This window comes from Labrus bergylta, chromosome 9 (assembly GCF_963930695.1).
Source record: "Labrus bergylta chromosome 9, fLabBer1.1, whole genome shotgun sequence".
Lineage (NCBI taxonomy): Eukaryota > Metazoa > Chordata > Actinopteri > Labriformes > Labridae > Labrus > Labrus bergylta.
In genome coordinates, this window is record NC_089203.1 from 5963095 (window position 1) to 5984522 (window position 21428).

Genomic DNA, 21428 nt, shown 5'->3' on the forward strand with positions numbered 1-21428 from the left:
ATGTCATGTGAACTCATATTTAGTCTTCATGTTATGTCACAGTTTAGCTCCACCTTTAGCTCCAGTCCTGATTTTCAAGACTGGTTACCACCAGTCTATAGACATTATATGGAAAGAGAGAGAGAGAGGTAGGGCAAAGAGAAGTCCCTGTTCCATGCTCCACCCCAGGTGTTCTTGTTTTCCACGTCTTTGTCCCCGGAACTTGCACTCACTCCTGGGTGTCCGCTAGGGCTTTTTTTTTTTTTTTTTTGCTCGCATCTGGATCCCAGTACGACTTAGCATACAGTTCGGTGTCCCGTCTTACAGAAACCACGGCCTCCTCAAGTTTGGACAGAAAGAAAAGAAAAGAAAGACAGAAGAAAGAACACTTTTTCCTCTCCACTCGTCCTGCTCTCTCCTCTCTCTCTGGTTTACAGTCAAACAGTCGTCGAAGTTGTGAAGCAGTGACTTTGTGTGATTCGGAAAATCTTTGCCCCGCAGTAAGAAAAGTTTTACGTGTTTTTAAAACTGTTTTTAAATACTTTCTTCGTGTTTTATACGATTGAGTCTGGCACTCGACTTTAACCTTTGGTAGCAAAGTTTTTGCTGTCGACGTTTTAGTAGTTTTTAAGGTTATTTTTTGGGCTATTTTCGGTGTTTTACCCCCCTCACTCAGAAGTGGACTCAGAGCTGCTGTGAATGAAGTATCTGTCTCCATGAGGAAACTCGGCGTGGGAGTCGCTGAAACTTTGTCCTAACTTACACACACCTGAGCGACTTTCGTATTGTTCATTTAATTTTTTTTGCTTCGTGTATTTTTTTTGTTGTTGTTGTCTTAAACTGAGACAAGATGAAGACGCTGTTGATGGTGTGTGTAGCCTGCACGCTGGTTGTTTTGTCCGTGTCGGGGACTGCGGAGCAAAAGTTGAAAAACTGCAACGAAGTCCGTGTCGCTTACAGCTCCAAAGGCTTCAACGTGAACGATGTCCCAAACAAAGGAGTCAATGGTGAGTTTATTTCCATTTTAAAATGTTGGCTTCAAGTCTTGTTTTAACCTTAGCAAACATATCATGAAGACTACTAGTTCCCAAAGTGGAAGCAGGGGCCGCCACACGGAGGTCTCTCTGGTTCTGAAGGGTTAGGTTAATGTAGACTAAGATAAGATTTACTACTCAGATGTTATCAAAGTGGGAAGCTCCTGCAATACAGCAGAGCTATCAATTATAAGTCAAGACTCACTTCAAAACGTTTTCCAAATGGTTTTCACGAAGTAAGAAACTTAATAAAATGTTTAAAGGAGCACTATGTAGATTTTGTAGTGAAAGTTGAAGAAGTGAAACAAGTCTATGCTTTATTTTCTGAACTAAATTACACATCATTTCATTCAAAGGAAAAAAATCTGTCCCTGGAGCTAAAAAGCTTCCAGCAGAGTTACATTTCACAGTTGCGGGTCCACCACCATAACTTCCCATGTAGCGTTTTATCTTCAAACAGTGTTACATGGACCACATCTTCCTCTGAGGTGGTGTTTTTATAGAGATATGAACATAACCCACAGAATCTGTACCTTTCTCCAACTTTCACATATCTCCACCAAAACTCCATAGTGCACCTTTAAGTTATTTATGTGAAAACGTAGCCTATAGAAAGGCCTACTTGCAGTGAAACTGTCAGTAAGGCCTACTAAATACAGTTTACGTGTGGTTACAAAGTCTACAGGACGACAGTCATCATTCAAACATGGTGCTTATTCAAGTGTTAAAAGTTACAGTACATTGTTAGGGGAAAGTAGATGTGAAACATGTGGGGATGGATTCTTCATTTGAATGTGCTGCTGGCAACACTCCACTTAGCAGCTCCGGGTAAATATAGCCTTCATAGGAAATACTTGTAGGTTATTCATAACAATAAAGAGGTATAATCAACACACACACTCTGCTCCCCACTGAAAGAAGCCAGGCCTGTGTTTATTTCCAGGCTTCCTTAACACAGTCTCCTGTGGCTGTGAACTGCAGGCTGCCCACAGTGGTTTAGTAAACACTCCTGTGCATTGGGAACAAGTCTCAGGGAGGTTTCTTTGTACTTTTGTGGGACAGTGGGATTTGCTTGAAGTATCACATGCTATGTTCGCACACGCCATTCTTCTACACCTCTGCAGGGCAGGATGCAACAAATGAAGACTGTCTAGTAGTAAATAGCCAACTTTATAGCAGTGCAGAGGTGAGAAGGCAAATCAATTTAGCTAATCATGTGTTTAAGGCCAAGTGATGGAAAGATACAGGGGGGGGTTTACAGTGGAGGCTTGTGGGGAACAGAGGAGAGGGGGGTTGGGGTTTGAAATTCCACTGTGCCTCGCATACTTTAAATCCCTCCCTTCTCTCATTTCCTTTTCATTTTTTACGGTGGTTAAAATGAATATGCACACATCCAGTCAGGTTTGGTGGCCAGTTTTTCTGTTTTTTTTATATCCCGTTATAGAAGTAGGCTATACAGCCATGTCTCTATCATGTTGGGGTTTTAAAAGTAATTTCCTTTATGCCAGTTCATCTCAGTGAAATTGTCTTTTTTTCTAACCTAAGGCTGAAAGCTCCAGACTAAATGACCATAATGTTCAACTTTGGCTAAGTGTTCAAGGCATTACTTGATCTGACCAGGGTGGTCAATTTGTCAGTGTCCTACTTATTTCTGATCTCCTTCATGAGTGTACTTTTCACTCTAAGAAGTAAAGACGGTCTATTTCTGTTGAAGCTACTCAGACTCATTTGATTTTGAATTGGTCTCCACTGTCAAAGAGGCAGAGAACACATTTTTTGTCCTGCATTTTGCATGAACCTTTAGGTCCTTTTGTTTTCTGTGTGTATGTCTTTGTGATGCTAAATGTCATTGAGAGTACCCCAACATGTCTGCAATGGTCAGATGTGATTGTGCTGCATGGCTGGGTTTTGAAAGAGGGTCTGAATGAAGGCAGTTTATTGTGCAGGTTTATGTGCTATACAAACACGTGCCTTTTCCTTACAATGGATTCCTCGTGTATGTCTGGGCTTTAAGGGCTGACATCAATGAGCAGCTCTTTGTCTTTTAAAGAGACTCAGATAATTGATCCATAGAAAGCAACACGGTCTACTGTCATTGAAGAGAGTTAGGGTCTCCAAAAAGCAAGAAACAGAGAAGCCCGGCTCTATTGAAATGTTTCATGATGCTCGGGAGAAATGGCTCCAGATGAGCAGTTACTGAGCGTCAGTCAGTTACACGTTGTTAAACATAAACTCTCCGCTAACAATAAAAGAGTTTGTGTAAGTGATGTGCATTTCATGAAAATTAATATTCCAAAGTCAACATATGTGAACCTCATGGACGTGAAGTTGATTTTCCCATGTCGTATGAGGTTCACAAGTGCCTGCAACTTTAACTTTACCTCTGTCTCAGTTTTTCTGTGCTCGTCGTCATGTGATGTAAACATGCCCTGATTTAAAAAAAGATGAAATTAGAAATGAAAGAGCCTGTGCTGTTATTCCCAGAGTTTCCACTTTCCCAATGCTTTCCTTAGCTCTTTCTTCCCTCCAGGCCTCCGTGTGACTGAAAGCTATGCATTCAGGTTTTATTCTAAAATATAGTTATATATTGTGATTTACATTAGGACACTAAATTATGGCATGAAATACACATGAATAAAGGGTTTGACACTTAACAAATTCAGATTAGTTTGAGTGAGAATAAAAGATAAAATGTGTTTAGTGCAGTTTTATTTAATAATCAATAAATTAACTGTCAGTCCTTTTGTTATAAACCTAAAATGTATTTTTTTTAAAGAAAAGCTAAAAAAAAAAGAAAAGAGAAATCAGAATGACCAGTCATTGCAATCGGGGCAATTGTACCAACTGCGCTGTGTTAAAATAAACCCTGACAGGTCACATCTCATGGTCGCATCATTTCCAGCATATTGAGATGTGGATCATGTATTGTAGTGGGCTGTGCACCAACAGTTTGTGTCCCTTACTCAGTCAGGGACTAGCATGTCAGACAGATAGATCAGCCTTATATCTCGTCCGTGAGTCATATTCAGTATGGTGTAAAGATAAATTCAAAAACTGTTTATTGATCAATGAACTGGGCCTCCTCCTTCACCGGTGTGGAGACCTTTTACTTCATCACAGCTCTGACAGTTTATATTTTAATGTCAGAGTGTGTAGACTAATGAAATATAATTTTCACCGGGCGAAGTTTGCACTCGTCCTCCTTTTCGATTGGATGTTCTTTGACAGCTGCATCTTTCTCCGGTTCTGAATCTCGCAGCGCCGGAGGTGGATGCTGGCATGAATGCTGTCTTCTTCTTTTGTTATTTAACGGCAGATAGAAAACAGCTATCAGATTCACTACAGCCCCTCTCTGGTGGGAGTACCGGGTTGTAACCAACAGTATACAAATATTTTCAGATGATATAATAAAACACTAGTTCATGGAAAATGAACTGAATATTCAAAGATCACGACCCATCCTAGTCTGTGCTTAAGTTGAACTGACTGTGAGGTTTTAAATGGGTTACACTATTTATCACCGGCATGTTTATGACAGTATGAGTTTAAAAAGTTACCATAAAAAAAATAGTAAACTAGAATAGTTACTTTTACACTTCCACATCTATACACCAGATGTATAGATGTGGAAATGCTTGATATGTAGAGTAAAACTTGCAATAAATAAATCTGTTCCCCTAAAGATTGTTGTTTTTGATCCATATATTTTTATTTAAATAGTAGGCCAATTATAACTGTGCACAATCATGTTGCAAAGAGGACATGCTTTGGAGATGTACCACACGTTTGCCAGCATGTTTATCTCCTTTGATATAGAAATCATAAACAGATTGGGGAAAATTGGAGAAGTAGGATTGGAAAACTAGATTTTCATAACCACAAACATCTTGTTGTTGTTGTCGTGTGGAGATAAGACACTCACAGAAAGACTCAGCTGACGCCCAACTTGAAAAAGAAATGCTGTTGATGTTTTAATGTAAAACTGAAATGGAATCCCTGATTGCTTTTGCATGGACGGAATAAAGTCCTGCAGAGGAAGAGCAGGCTCAGTTGGTAAATTCCTCGTTGATCCCATGGTATCAATCTTTTACCGCTCACATGGAAGCAGTTCAAGATCTCATTTCCAAGTTTCTTGTCTGCTTGAGGATGATTTGTTTAGGGCCTGTGGTTAGAACCATCACTTAAATGGGGAAATAAAAATCGCCCAAAGTCCTAATGTTGACAGCTGAATAATTTCAATAATCACATGGAATATACATGTTGGTTAAACTGTCTGAAACTCTCTGCTAATAGTGTTTATTTGTCCTAACAGTCACAGATACTGTGGTATCTCCTAAGTACTTTTGCAGAGTTGCATCATGGTCAGGCTTTATAAAAAGCAGAGTAGTCAATACTGTCAAGATTGGTATCAGCCATGTCAAAGGCTTCCTATTTCAGGGCTGGACAGACGCGGTCCGTCCCTTTTTACAACTCTTCAGCCCAAATCTGTTTTGGTTTACTCTGGCAGTCAGGCTTGATGTCATGCTACAGGTATGTGACAATAGCAGAGATCAAAGAGAAGAGGGTAGTTTTACCCCCTTCAGCACGAGGAGCATCCCCTGCTCATAATCAGTTCAATGCATTATGACTGAAACTCAAACATGCATGACCTCAACTCGTTGGCCTCTGGGTGAGCTTGAGACACTCTGCAGTCTCACTCTGTGAGAGCGCCTTTACCACTTAGCTGATGGCTGCATGCCCTGCATCATTATGGTTTGGGAAATAACAGGTTGTGTTATTGCAATGACATTCAGCAGATAAGATAAGACCAGGGAACTGGGGCACTCACAGTCTGCAGGAGTTGTTAAAGCTCAAAGTCCAAGACTCAAGTCGCCCTGCACAGTGGAACTGTGGCCTGGCATTTTAAACACCTGTAATAATTAACTAATAAACTGCCAGCCAAGTATCTTAATTTGCTTTTCAAGGTCAATCCCATAAAACTCAAACAGCCCTCTTTGTTTTATGTGAAACCCTGTGCAAGTCTAGCCTAAAGAATCACTGACGTGCTACACTTATTAAGACATTTAAACCCTTTGGTTTTTAGAAAAGTATAGAAAACAATCTCTGCATTATCAAAAGGCTACGGCAGCTGGCAGAAGTTATATAGGCAGTGCACTACTTTAATGCCTTTTAAAAAAAAATCTCTGTAGAAATGTATTACAGATTTCTCTAAGTTGTATGGATAAAGTACACAAGTTCTCAGGATTACGCCTTTGTAACAGAATATTTGATGCCTAGTTGAAACCTGCCTTCACATGTGTATGGACAGCTGCTATAAGCTCGTTGATTGATGAGTGTTGGTGTGAAACAGTCTGAGTTGTCATGATCTCAGGGAAACTCAACTTGATCACTAGGTGTGGTTGTAAATTGCAGATTCAGGCCATGAAGAATGAACAGTTAACCTACTAAGATAATGTTTTGATTGCAGCACCTGCAGCACGTGTTATGTTAGTAAGACAAAGCAACAAACAGTGAGCGTGCACCTCGGCTGAACGGATCACCTGTGAACCCCTGCGCCAACCGTTCCAGCTTTAGGTTAGCTAGGTTGGGTTTTGGCAACTGGAGCATTGAAACACATCTTTTTTCACCTTGTTTTACGTTGCATATATTGACTTACTGTCAGTCACCGTCGTCCCTCACTAAACTTCCCTCTGAGTGTGAAACGCAGATTACCCCGGCCCTCGTTAGGAACGCAAGCACAGCAGAGAAGAGACATTTGTCAGGACAGCGTAACACATAACAGATGCCCAGGCTCTTTGTAAATAAAGGAGTGCACGTAAATTACAGTGCATTTCATAAATTACTTTTTCCTTTCCTTAAGAGGGGAGGGAGGCCGCTGCCAGGTGTGGATTGATAAAACAGATTGAGGTGTGCCATTAAGGAAACAAAGTCCAATAAACCAACAGTAAAGTACAACATGAAGTCTGAGTCATTCTAGTGAAAAGGAGTACTCACGGTGCATAAAAACTACACTTTAGATTACATTAAGATGAGCAGGCACAATAATCATTGATCACATTCCTGTGAGATGGGATATTCTTCTGTGTGTCCTCATCTGAAACATATGAAACACTGTTTCTGTGTTTGGACATGCCAGTATAATAAGCTGTTTCTGAAATAGCAGAAGCAGGATCATCTCAGCCTTCACAGCTCCTGAAGCCTTTGTTTTCCCTTTTGTTCTTCAACAGGTGAGATGAGGATGGGGAGGTAGGGCCTCCTCGAAATGATGACCCTGAAGATCAAAAACTTTAGGGGCACTGTGTGTCATGATGTTTAATTTATCTATGTAGAACTGTGGCAGGTTACAGTCTCCAGTTAAAGTCCAACACTGATTCAAACAGGGAATCACAAGCATGTGAGCGATCTAACATCAGGCACTTTAGGCTACAAGCTGCACTAGAACAATGCTGGTTGTACATCTGGATCATTATTTGTGCGATAGTTTGCTTCACTGTATGTTAGGAGGAGAACGGCTGTCAGCTGGAGTATCTGTGGAGATCCGTTAAAGGCAGTGATAATGTGATGGTTCCTGTTGCTTTCTGTATAGGTATCATGAGGTGGAGGTCTCATAAACCCAGGGGGACTGGCCTTGTTGCTGTGACTTGCAGCTACACGAGCCTGTCAGCTCCTCCGTATCTCACCACTGTAATCAGCTCCCTGCAATCCCAGTGTAGCAGCAATGCGATCATGGGCTCTCTTGAGCCATTCAACATTATGCACTCCTGGTCTGGTTGTTCACACATGCACCTCACAGCGAGAGACATGGTAAAGGGGGTTTGGGGGAGTCTCCTGAGGCAAGACATGATGTAAATGTGGAAGTGGCGGAAGAAGAGAGATTACACTATACGCTATAATTAGATTATTTGTATTTAAATCAATGCTATGTGTAGATCAACAAATATACAATATCAACAAAAGAGAAGAACAAACATGGCGAACAGAAAACAAAATGGCGCAGTTTAATACCGTGCACAGAGATCGTAGCGGTCCCATGCAGACAGTCAGTTGTCGTGCACCCCATCCCACTCACTCAAAGTTAATTCTTCTGATACTATCCTGTTGTGTTCTCAAAGCAACTCTCTCAGACTTTTAGTGGAGAAATTACCCGGGGGCTGGCAGGATAAAGTCCCGGGTAAAAGTTTGTCTGTTTGCATTCACACATGCAACTCACACTGAAACCGTCAGGAGTTTAGTACAAGTGTGAACAAGGCTTTGAAGTCCTGTTCTGCTCTGCAGCAACATCTGCTGTGTCACATGAGGCTTATCACATAATGTAGGCTGCAAATGGAAAGACTTCAAGAATGGTTACATCACTGCTTTTTTTTGGGGTTTCTGGACATCATGCAGTAATTTCATCTTTCTGCATCCTTTTATTTGCTCCTCCCCTTCCTAAAAGTTGCTAAGTGAGCGGCAGATCAGTGGGGGGTGGATGCTCTGTGTGGGAACAATTGAGCACCCCCTTGGCCGGCCTGCCTGCCCCTCCTCATCACATTCCACGCCAGACCACCAAGACCCGCACAGGGAGCCCTGGAGCTGGGAACACATGGCAACAAAGAGCGCTGAAGGGACTGGCTGAGGCACACAGAAAGAGAGGGGGGATTTGACTGACAGGAAAGAGTTTTGTACCAGAGCTAGTCAAAGTGTGTGTGTGTGTGTGTGTGACACATGCTTAGAGAAACTGGGGAGGTAACTGCAAGCATACAAGCACTGTGACTCATCATTGCTCAGTCATGCAGGCATGTTCATACAGCCTGCTCCTTCCAGTAACCCTTATATGTATACATGTCTGTCGAACACAAGACAAGGTTTGAACACAGCGTTTGATATCTTGGGGTAGATTCTGTATGGGTCATTGTCTGATGCAAACTGTGAGAAATCCTGATCTGGCTTTGTGGTTTTCCATACTGTGATTTAAGAAAGACCCCCTGAAACTCCTTGTTAACACATGCTGTCTGAGGGTTGTTAAAATGTCTCTCTCGACTGACATGTCGGTTCATTTTGTTCCTGCTCCCAAGCAGCTCTTCTGCACGGCTGTGTTTCATTCCTAATCTTCACTTTCTTCATTTTCCCTTGGTGACCCCCTCTTTGCCTCTCTCAGTCAGTAGTGGTTTTGCTGATATAACTCTTCTATTTGCTAGTTTTCCGTTATGTGAAAAGCTGATTTGCTAATACATTTCCCATCTCCGTCCTCAACCGCTCTTCACCGTATGTCAGCTGAAGTCCATTTCTGCAGTCCGGGCTTTGTGTTGAATTGTTTTGTTCTTCAGATATTTGAGCCTCTGTGTGTCTCCTTTGTGTTAATCATGGTGGTGCTGGTGTCACTCCGCCAGCTGTGAGGAGTGTGGCAAAGCACCGCAGGCTCTGATCCCAAACTGCAGGGTGTAGGGTGAACCCCGTACTGAAGTCGTCTCATCATGTAGCTGCCAGTGTGGTTATGGCGAAGGTGTAACTCAACCAAGGTTAATTGATTTCCAATGAAGCGACAGTGAGCTTGATGTCTGCGATGATAGTCAAGATCATCGTTAGGATTTCTGCAACTCGCCAGAGGCCAATGTGGTTAAGGATAGCGGTGAGCGAGCCGAGCCAGGGACTTGCCTGGATGTTTGGGCTGAAACCCCAGTGCTGGGTGCTGGCCAGGTGAGCTGTAATCCCTGCTAATTACTCCCAAGGCCTACATCAAGTCTCCCACTGTTGAGGGAGTCACTCACACTTAGCTCACTTTTCCAAACTTCACTAAGATTTCCTAATATTTACTTAATCCCTCTGTGTGCTGTTCACTCTTGTATTTTTTTTCTCATATCAATTATATTGTTTAAGATCAAACCACTTGGTTTTTTTTCTTGGCTTTCTGTCAAACAAGAGAAAACCGACAAGTCTTTGGCTGCTTCACACAGCTCTGTGAATTTGACTGACAACTAGATGCCATGTGTTCAAAGAAGGTCATGAAGAGTAAAATTTATAACGTGAAGAAAACAATGCCAGATGTCCTGCTGGCTGATAAGCAAGGGAGGGAAAGAAAACACATGAAAGGATCAAATACTTGGTCAAAGGATGGCTTCAAAGCCACAAATCATTGGGGCAGTGTGTTTTCAGGGTGGTTTTTGCTGGCAGAGAGACGAGTTGTTATGTTGGAATGTGAGGTTTGAAATATTGCACATCATAAGAAACGGCAAGTAGCTTTGATTCATGAGCATATTTACTACATTTTATCATAACAGACTGAGCCATTCATGACGGAGGCTCTGTAAACCATATACCATGCCGTTAAGACTTAGGAGTCCCTTTGTCAGCCGGCAACGAGTGCTTCTCTTCCCACCGCCTCAGTCGGTGTCCAGTTTCGTAAGACCCGACAGGTATATCAGAATCTTTGTTGCCCTTTTGTAGCTTTGAGCTTCCAGAAACCTGATCATGTACCTGACCTCATTCTGCCTGGGGGGCTTTGCCGGGCCCCGTCCTGCCTCAACATCTGGTGGACTTGAGCTTTTTTTTAGGTGTCTGTTATAAACATTGTCAAAGTGCTCCCTGTCCTCGGGAGGGGGTTTGTGCTTGTATTGGCAGCAATGTAATTAATGATAAGTTAATTATTGTGAAGTCGGTGGAGAGGATGAGGTGATTTATGTGAAAAGGCAAACGTATGTGTATACACAGCCACAAAGACTGTTTAAGTAGAAAGCCTCTTTACATTTTGTAGCAGGAGGCCCTTGAGCAACATGTGTGAAGCACATCTTAAAGCAGGTCTATTTGTAAGCTATACAGTAGTCCATTTCTCCAACAGCACAACAGGGTTTGCACAGGGTCCCCTGGAAAAGCACTTGTCCTTAAGTAAAGAGTGTTTTTCATCTCCTCTTTTAAAGTCTGTGTTCATTTGTGTGCCACGAGTCAGTGGAAAGACACAGGGCTGAAGAAGAGGGACAAGTCGGGAAGGTCTCGAGTGCTTCCTTGTTTTCTCCTCCTCGCCGTCTCTTCCCTTGTGATAATCATGCTGTGCTGTAACTTGTTCTCTCTGTCTGAAAAAACCTCTGCCTGTCTCTGCGAATCTCAAACATAACAGTCTCGCGTTCTTTCACTAACTCGCATTTCCTTGCTCGCTCTCTCTCTCTCTCTCTCTCTCTCTCTGTGTCTCTCTCTCTCTCTCTCTCTCAATTCAATTGAATTAGTTTTATTGGCATGAATGTGTAGATATATTGCCTAAACATATAATAACAAAGAATACAATAATAATGAAAAGTGATAATTAACAATTAAATATTTAAATCTCATTGTTTTATAGTGTGTGCGTTTGTATGAGTTTAACACAAGTGTATGTGCATTTCCGTGTATGTGTGTGTCTCTCTTTCTCTCTCTCACACACTCACTCACACTTACACACACACACACACACAGGATGTATCCGTAGTATAAGCACTAGATCAAACACAGAAACTCTGCGGCACATCAAAAGGCACAACAACCTTTAAAAGAAGCTGTGGACAGTTTGAAAGATAAGACGAGTTGTTAATGTGACGTATGGCCCAGCCTCTCTATGATAGTCATTGTTGAGAAAGGACTTCAGCAGACAAAATCAACATTTTCTCATTACTGTGTTTTATGCTGTTTGTCTTTCATGCATTTGAGAAAGGCATTGATGTAAAAGTGACATGATGGGTTAATCTTTGGTCTTTGTAGATAATATAACGGTCTTTTACCTGCTCTTTTGTACAATGTCTTGAGGTAACGTTTGCCATTGGCTCTATAAAGATTGATTGATGTAGAGCACACAGTGAAAGATGTTCAGATTCACACTAGTCTCGTTTCTTTTTGAAGTTTGAATTGTGGACCATGTTATCATAAAAAATACATTCAGCGTCTGTTTTCACATAGCACGTTTCAACTTTATCATCTTCTTTCAGTGTCTGTTTGGGTTCTTCTTGATTTATTGAACACAAAATGAAAAAACGCTTAGCACACTGTGTTTTTACAAAAGTACAACATAACTGTAATATGAAAAGCTGCTTCATTGTAATAACTATATTTATATTTGTTACCAAACTAACAGTGAAGCCTGTTAAAGGACTACTGTTACTGAACATACATTTTTGATTGTTGTCACCCATAACCACCAGCTGAACCACGATCACGTGTGACCCGAGGCGTCAGGGTCTGATCTGAATGGAGCATCCTGAGCTGCTGTTTGCTCTCATGCGAGACAGAGGACATTTTTCTAGGTAGTTAAAGTGGCAGCCGCCTTGACTAAAGCGCCGCGGGAAACACGGGTGTTTGGTGTGAAAATATCCGCTATATGGCCTAAAAACATCTACTAAAAAATACAAATTCCAAAAAAAACATGTTATTTAATCAATAACATTCAAAAGCCAACTGATTTGATTAATGATGTCACCTGAATTTCTCTTTTGGGTTAAAATGCAACATGTAAACTGGTCTTCAAAAGTTCTGTTTGAGGGTACGGCACATGCACAGATGAGGCAGAGCAACTTCAGTAAAATACTTGTGGCTGGGTGGCACATACCTGGGGCCAACCAGACACTCTGTAGGAAGTAAACGAGGGGGAGGGTGTGAACAAGGGGCGCGTCAGAGTACGTCAAAGCGGAAATCTCGATTTTCCACAAACACGATTTATTGATCAAATAGTTACATCGCCCAGTCCTAACTTTTTTTTTTGAATGCAAGAGATCGCCCATGAAGTGCGTCCGCCATCTTTTGAAATCAGCCGCAGTAATGTGGCTTCTGACTTGTTGAATGTACTCGGGGAAGTGCAGGAGCAAGTTGAAACCCTGACAAAGCAGTGACCTGGGAAGTAGTGTAGGCAGGGAGCTTTTGTGTCGGGAGACAAAGCCGGAGATGCAGGGCAAGGACAGGAGAGGGAAACAGACAGAGCGAGAGGCCGGGCAATGTTGTGGAATCTCTCCAGGGGCTTCTGGGTAAATGTTCATGGATGACAGCGTTTTGGAATGTTCTCAAATGGAGAGTTTTAATTGGCCAGAGGCCCCGACTGGTTTAGTAATCAGTAATGGACTCTGGTGGCTGAAGGCTTAGATTTATAGATCCCTGTGTAAGCTGTGTGCTTTTTGAAAAATACGTCACATTACGCAGATAATGTATGAGATTTAGAGTAGTTAAAATGGAATCAGATGATTTACTTCTCTGACTGAGAAACCGTCTGAGAGTTTTTGTTTTGACAGTTTAGTGCAAAAAGCAGTTTAGAGAACTTGTTGTGTAGCAGTGGACAAGCCTTTCTTTCTCATTGTAGTCACGATGTGACAATAAACTGTTGGTATTTTTTTTACAGCTAAGCTTTGAAAGATATGTTAATTCCTTTCATTTGAGGAGAAATCAATTTATTGAGAGATTGTCGCGGGGCCTGTGGCTGACTTCTAGATAGCTGAAAATACTCAGTCCAGTCTGAGTCTGTACAAACCACCACTTCCTGCTTTATAAAAGGATGGAGAGCATTGTTCTTAGTGCAGTAAATCTCTCATGTCACAAGCACTGCTGGTGTTTCCCGAGCTCACCACCACTGAGAGGCTTCCTCCCAGTAGTAGATCCTTAAATTTATGGATGTAGCTGGTGCCCTATATGACCGTTGTGTTGTAATCCCAACACAGTTATATAAGAGCTGTCCTCAGTCCTGCCTTCTCATGTGAGAAATGGCTGCTATAAGTGGACAAAATGCTAAGTGTTTGGCCGCAGATCCACAAATGTGTCGAATATACTAAAGTGTAGCACCTGGCATCTATTATGGAGTTAGACAGTTAGCAGTCCAAACACTGGGGCTTTCTGAAAGTGAGCCGGCCTTAATACCTCAAAGATTTGGGAATGTGACTGGCGGTGCTCAAATGAATATTCTCAACACACCAAGCTTAAATCAGTCCTAAACTTTGCAACACCAGAGATGACTTATATTCCTCCATCTGAGTGAACTTTGTCATACTTTCATGTAATGAAGAATGGTATCGCTCCTTCAAATCAATCTCACACTTTTATGTTCTCTCTGTCTGCACACAGCCAACCTCCTCAGAACCTCGCTGATTTTCCAATAATTCAGTTGGTGGAAAAAGTCATTGAGGTTAAGTTTCATAAGAACAAAATTCAGCCGTTCTATCTTTCCTTCAAAATGCAAAATCAGTTATTGTTGGACTCACTACGCAGCACTTAAGTGAAACCCATTAGAGCTGAGAAATGAACACTGTTTGGCATCACTTTCCCAGCATTTTTACAATACTTAAGTCACATTTAGAGACCCCTGCCAGCATATCCAGGCTCTTTTAGATTTCCCTAATGAACTGAGAGCTGAAAAGCATTATTAGCATGGCCAAAGCTATTTATGAACATGGAGCTGAATCCCAAATCAAAGTATGTTGAAGGCCTCTGAATATGTGTTTGGTGTGTCAACTGTTTGTATCTTTGTGATTCAGGACATATTTCAGATTCTGTCTGACAATCAGACAATGAAGATCAACCAACCAATCAATCAATAAACTCTAATCACTCTTTCTGTCTAAAAGGATGCAGTGCAGAAACAGAGTAGCTTGATATCTCACCCTGCTCTGACATTACCTCCATATGAATACTTAATCATGGTTTCCATTACAGCATACGGTCTGTGAACATTTTCTCCTTTTGACGTACTTCTGCGCCAGCTCACAGTACATCCATTTATGTAGGACATTAGTGTGGAGGTACATTGATGTGGGCTGCATTAGGTTTTGAAATTCCTTTAAAATATTTCTAGGCTTTGAATGTTACGCATGCAGTTTGGCTGGAGAGTCTAATGCAGCTCTTAACTAACTTTTCCTCGTAGTGTAACTTAAACTTGTTTTGACTCGGCACAACTTTATCACATATTTTTACTAATGATCTGACTAGTTGAAATAACCAATATTTACACATTTGCAGTAAAGTTGTGACACGATTGTTTTGTACAGCCCTAATATGACAAAAATGTTTTTTTTGTTTTTTTTTGTTTTTTCTAGACTCATTTGATGTTTTCAAGTCTTTTGTTGTAGAGACAGGACAGTGGATAGTGTCAGGTAAAAAGAGAGAGTGGGAAAGGAACCCCAGGTCAGACTGATCCCAGGCCGCCCCCTTTTGAGGTCTACAGCCTCTGTAGTACATCACGTCGCCTAGAAAACAGACCAAAGCCAAGCGTTTATTAGCTTTACTATCAAGTGACAGATGTACCCATTTACTCATGGACGATCAATGTATCATAATTGTTTTCACATGAGTAACATGTGAAGGTGTTTTTTTTTTTTTTAATCCAGATATACAAACCACAACTGGGAGAGATCTCGTACAAATAAGCAGTGATTCAACAACATCTTGTTCCAATATAATGATTTAAGAAGGGAGCAGCTCAAAAAGCAATTGTGATCATTTTAGCAATCAAAAATATTCCGCTGTCTTGTAATCAAACCTTGCATTTGATCTTCACACCATGCTCCTTCTCTTCACATGTTTGAGACAGATAACATGTTTTCAGGCCTTTAACGTCTTGTATGTGAAACTTCACACTTCAAGAGGCAACATCATACACTTCTTTAAAGACAACATCTTCAGCTCATGTGATTGTGTACGGCAGGGTGGGATGCAGGACAGAAAGTTAACCAACAAATGGCACCAATCCTTTAACCCCCCTGCCCCTCCAGGCTAATTACACCCTAGACAGAAGTGAGGAGCGAGAGGAGAATGTTATGGCTGTAGGGCGTGCAAATTTACAACAGCCTGCCTGTGTGAGTAATGCTCACCAGACTGGCAGGACTTTCCTTTACATGTTACAGCAGGGAGCATAATATGCCAATTACCAGGCAACCTTTGTATTCACAAGTGGTGTTCTGCGTTTTTCACACTACGAAGTTTGGCCAGGGCTCGACTTTAAATGCTGGACTTCTGGAAGATCAATCACACCAACTTGGAGTATGTTCACACATTTTTCATGGTTTGAAATTAAACAGCCTCTGTGTTCATTGTCTCCAATGACCTGCATTCCAATGGGATTGAATTAGTATGCACACAGACTATAAGCAGCACACGGTCTATCATTTATTTATTTACCAATGTTGATGTTCTGAGTAAAAGCACAGAGTCTCAGGCCACCAGGCTCCAATTAGTGACAGACGTCTGTGATGTTAGTGACATGCAGTACCCCATGGTCTCCCTCATGCTTCCCTCACAAGTGTTAGTGATGTCTCCAGTTCAGAAATAATCCTGGAGAAACTTTTGTGGTTAAGATTGGCGTATACGAGTGTTTAAGTGTTCTATTTATGTTTTGCATGCGTCTGCGACTTCTATAGCCCTTAATTGCTTGTGTGTATTAGGGGGGAGTTTGAATGTGTGTTGGTGGATGTATTATTGGAGTGATTGGGGTATGGTGGTGGGAGGAGTGAGTTACTGTGTGTGGTGGTGGATGTGCTGGCTGGCGGACGAGGGGGTGGGGGGGGGCGGGGGGTCAGAGGACAGGACCTTTCTCAGAGGAGTGGCTGTTAACCCCTGACCTTGCTGGCTAAGCCTGCAGGGTGGTTGCAGTCGAGGCAGAGTTGGGGGCACCCTGAGGTCCGTCTGGTTCAGGGACACATGATGGCAAGAGGAGGGGGCGGTGAGGTGTCTAATCTGGTTTTTCTCTATCAGGCGTTTTCACCTCCCCCACCGTCCTTCCTCCGAGAACAGAGTTTGAGAGGCAGGACAATGTCAAAGGGAAGTGACTTATTTTATGAGCCATTTAAAGGAGATGGGGGTCTCTCCACAAAGGACAGGCAGAGAAGCAGGAGAGGACTGATGAATGCCACGGCACACAGTCACATGTTTATTTGCTCACTGCTCTCTTGTTATGACCACCATAAATGGTAGTTTTCTTATACTGAGGGACACTTGACCAGTGTTCTGTCTCTGTGTTGTCTTATTACTTCTTCAAGTACTTGAGAAGCTGGTGGAGGGAGAGGCCCCCCTAAAAGAGCTCCATAAGGCGACTTAGAGCCAGATCACCCTTCGTGAAAAGACTATTCATGCCAGGGATGGCAGAGAGATGACGGATGCATGGACTGACGGAGCTTATTGTGAAACATTGAGGCTGAAACATGTCACACAAACTCCGGCATGATGTTGATTTTTATAGGATCTAACTGTTCTTGTTAACTGTTCACTCTCTTGCATTCCAGCCCGACTCTTTTTCTGCCAGTGGTTTGAGATATTGGCTGCAAAAATGTTTTCACAAAGTATGCATTTGCAGAGAGTCTTGCGTTTTCAGAGACTTAATCCTTAGAGCTAACAATGTGACATTTGTACAGACATTCCTGTGAAATATTCACCATATCACTTTTATTTGTGTACTTTGGTAACTAGGGCTATTTTCCACGTGGACATAACCCTTTTGATTGTGTGCCTGTGCTGTGGGCAAGCAGGGGGCCCTGCTGGAGGAGAGACTGGCTCGCTGTTTCACCTAAAAGTTCAGTATGTGTGCGCGCACTGCTCCCTGTACCTTCAATCATGCTGGTACAAAGAGCCATGTGTTGAGTAGTGATGTGATGTGTGAATATGTTTAGGCAGTGGCTGCCATCTTTGCCTGGGTATGTGTGTGGAGTGTGTGCTCGCGTATGTACATAAGAGTTGAGGAGGGGATTGTGTGGAACTGGGTGAGGTCTAGAGGGGGAGAGATGAGTTTGGGGATAGCACTGTGAGAGAAGGTGTGACTTAGGGCTTGTTTGACTCTGATGCCAGACAAAGGGGTCTAGTTAATGGCACCAGGGTACATCCCTCCCTCGTGTGCCCTGTTTAGATGATTGTATTGCTATGAGTTATTTTTGACTTTATAGTTTTAGATGCTATTTCAGTCGTGCTGGGAACTTCTCCAAACATGCAAAACTGAGCTAGGCCGTGTTGTTTGCGGTGTGATTGTTCTACCGGCAATACTCTGGACTATGAAAACTCTAGAAACCTGATTTAGGAACTTTTTTCTATACAAGTGTATAAAAAAAATAATAAATAAATAAAAAAAAAATCAACAAGGTAAGTCCTAATAACGTAATAGAGGCCAATGGGTGTTTCAAGCATGCACACACAGACTGTACCTCAACATGTAACAGAGAGTAAACGATTATTGGCAGAGGTTATTATAATACAACGGTAAGGGCACATGAAAAATCCCCAATGTGTACGAATGATCAACAGTTACTGACAACATGAACGAAAACATAAAGCCATGTGGTTTAGATGAAGTGATCCAGAAATCCCTTGAGTCCCTTAGAACAAAAGCTGAAAAACTGATCTTAAGGTCCTATCTACACCTAGCATTTTTTCCGGGCACTAAAGCTCTGGCTGTGCACTCGGGAGCGCATGCATGAAGCGTTTGTGTGCACTGCACGGCCGTCCTGTCTCTATGACAACAGTCTGTTGACATTTGCCGCTGTATGACCGACACTACATACATACATTTGGAAATAAGCGGCATTGACATCAACAGCGCCGCACTGAAAAGTGGAAAGATTTTGAGCTAGAATTGCTCAGAGCGGCCGCACAAAAAAAATGCGGAGCAAAAGACGCTGCTGCGAACGTTCTCTCCTCATTGAAAATAATTGAAAAAAGACGCTGGCACTAAATAAAAGAAGCTAGGTAGACACAGGACCTAAGGCAGTGTGGGTGATAAAATAAACGACAACAGGGAATGATGATTAAAGATGATTAAAGATTCAATTTACACTGTTTGTGTTCAATTTCATGTTTGCAGTGGAACATTGAAACACATTTGACTTAATGTAAAGACATTTCAGGATCAACACTAAGGCCGGATTATTCCAGGAAGTTGAGTAAATCTTTGCGCAAATGTTGTAAAGCACTGCTGCTGAGGCTGAACGCTGCAGTAACCTGTGCATGGACTCAGGCTTTGAGTCAGTGAGCACAAGCTGCTGGGGAAAACTAAACAAGCTGCTGGTGCAGTGAAAGGATCCCTGTGTTCTCCCAGATTCCAACAGCCACATTTAAAACAAAACATTATTGCAGCTGCAACTTTGCATTCGTCCTCTCCTGACCCTCACCTTAATTGGCTGTTAAACTCACTCTTGACAGAGTTGACAGTTGCTGTTAAATCAAAGACAGTATTTAGCTTTAAATAATAGTTTTGATTAGAAAGCTAAGATCAGTTTGTGTTGAGAAGTTTTGGACTCATTTACCCGATGAAGCCGATCTGTTCATTCATTCGATTCAACTGCACTAAAGTGATGTCTCAAATAAAACACTTCACACCTCTTTTTTTAATTTGGCATGCAGCACTACTTGAGTATTCAGATCTTCACTGTTTGGAAGCAAAGCGTTTTCAACTTTGTTTACAGAGCGAGCATAAAAAAAACATCAACCATTTAAGATGGATCACGTGACAGTCAGATGCCTGATGTCACATGAGAATCATCTATATGCATTTTTAGAAGGTGCTGGATGGTACAACAGACAGAAGACTGTTGCTTCTCTGTATTTAAAAAAAGAAAAATCAGTTTTTTAAATGCTGCCTTTCATGAATGCAAAGTTGAATCTGCATCAGTGTGCACATAGGTGGACTCAAAGTGGGAGAGAAGCCAATCCTCTCCTCCTCTCCTCTTACAAGTCTGTTTTAAAAGGGCACAGCACTCGGAGCAAACCGAAACTCAGAGCTATCAATCAGGACAGGGAAGAGCCAGGATGAGAGCAGGGCTCTATAAAGTGTCTGGCTAAAGACTGCTCAGAGCTGAGGGTCGCAATTAATCCGCTTAAGTGCAGTTAAGTGTTTTTTTTACAGCCAAGGTGCAGTTGATTTGGTGAGGAGCGAAGTTGTTAACAGGGAAGCACAATGAATCGCTCAAAGCTCTTTTGTTATTAAAATATGAGAATATGCAAAAAAGAACTAAATTCATCACACTTTATAAGCAGAACTAATATCATGTAAACAAGCTGTGCTTTTTCACTTGGCATGTGTATTCTTCCTGTGGGTAGAGGGCCTGGGTATGATGGTCATGTTTTCACATCATGTTGGTGAAGTTGGTTACAGCTTCCCTCAGATAAAGTAACAACATACAAGAAGATTTATGGGTGAAAAAGTGCTTTTTGGAGATATTTGTATTCATGTTAGTGACATGAATCCAAATGTTGTTTAAACATAAAGAAGAGCAGACATATAAACTATGAGTAATCACTTAAATGCACATTTTCTTAGCTGCTGTGAGGAGATTTGAGCTGCTTATGAAACACTCTGAAATGAATACTGATGCATCGTAATGAACTACTTGAGCAAACAAGTTCATTTACATAAAGGATGTATCTACATGGTAATTTCTCATGCCTGTAACCGCGAGGTGTCTGACAAAATGAGGAACGACATGCTGCGGAAACAGCCGCTGTTTTCATTTTCTAATAGTCAGAGTGATTTCTTCTATTGAGTGTTTAAAGGCAGCAGGAAGAGATTTCACATGAACAGGACAAGATGAGCAAAGCATGTAGAGATACTGCTTCGTCCACGGGGGCACTAAAATTGACACAAACAGAAATCATCTCAGTGCAGCTTAAAAAATTGGTTTCTTTGTCTTAAACATTATCCCATTATTGAACATTTTAATGGCACAGTGAATATTTTTCTCCAATCATGCTGGTGTAATTCTTCATCAGTATTTTGAAAGGTTGTATCCCACACAAAATCAAGAGTGTAAATGTGTGTCTTAAACAAGTTCAAATCAGTTGAAAGTTAAATGTCCTCTAAAGTCGGCTAATGAATGATTTTAATGTCAGAGTGTTCAACGTTTGTGTTCTGTGTTTCTATTCCAGGGGCTCCGTTGAAAGTGTGTCCGCAGGGTTTCTCCTGCTGCACGGTGGAGATGGAGGAGAAGCTGAGCCAGCAAAGCCACACGGAGATCAAAGCTCCTGTCTCGAGGCTTAGCACCAACCTACGATCCACCTTCCGACAGAGGCACGACCACTTTGACAGTAAGCAAACACACTTACATCTGCAAACTCGCACGCAAATGCGAGTTACTTTTTCAGGCCGCATTGTGCTGCTTACCAGTGTCCTCATAGAAGAATGAGTGTTGCGCCATTTTTGATGGACGCTTCCACCTGCCATTGCCCTGCCTGGAGCGGAGACAGTCAGTCTGTGTCTGTTGGTCTGTCCACCTGTCTCTCAACGTCTCAACTCCCTGCCTCACTGACCCCCCCACCCCCCCCACCCTCCAACAGCCTGGTCCCCAACTACACGCTTTCCTTCTCTCCAGAGAGACATGCACGCTTCCTGACGGACCACACACATCTTCAGATTTAGTCTTAGTCTGTACTTCCTGTTCCTCTGTGTGTGAGCACATGTGTGTATGCCTGTAAATATTGGGATCAGGTTTCCCTGGAAGCGTATGGGAACATGCAGCAGTGCTGAGT

At 42.0% G+C, this 21428-nt stretch overlaps 1 protein-coding gene across 1 annotated transcript in view; it reads left to right on the top strand.

The window, feature by feature from the left end:
- Positions 1–150: 150 nt before the first annotated feature.
- Positions 151–21428, top strand: part of gpc4 (glypican 4) — a 33706-nt gene continuing 12428 nt past the window's right edge. Inside the window, exons 1-2 of the mRNA XM_029276593.2 lie at positions 151–986; positions 20829–20987. Coding sequence (XP_029132426.2) covers positions 830–986; positions 20829–20987 — 316 coding nt within the window. The 5' untranslated portion in view covers positions 151–829. The remainder of the gene's footprint in view (positions 987–20828; positions 20988–21428) is intronic.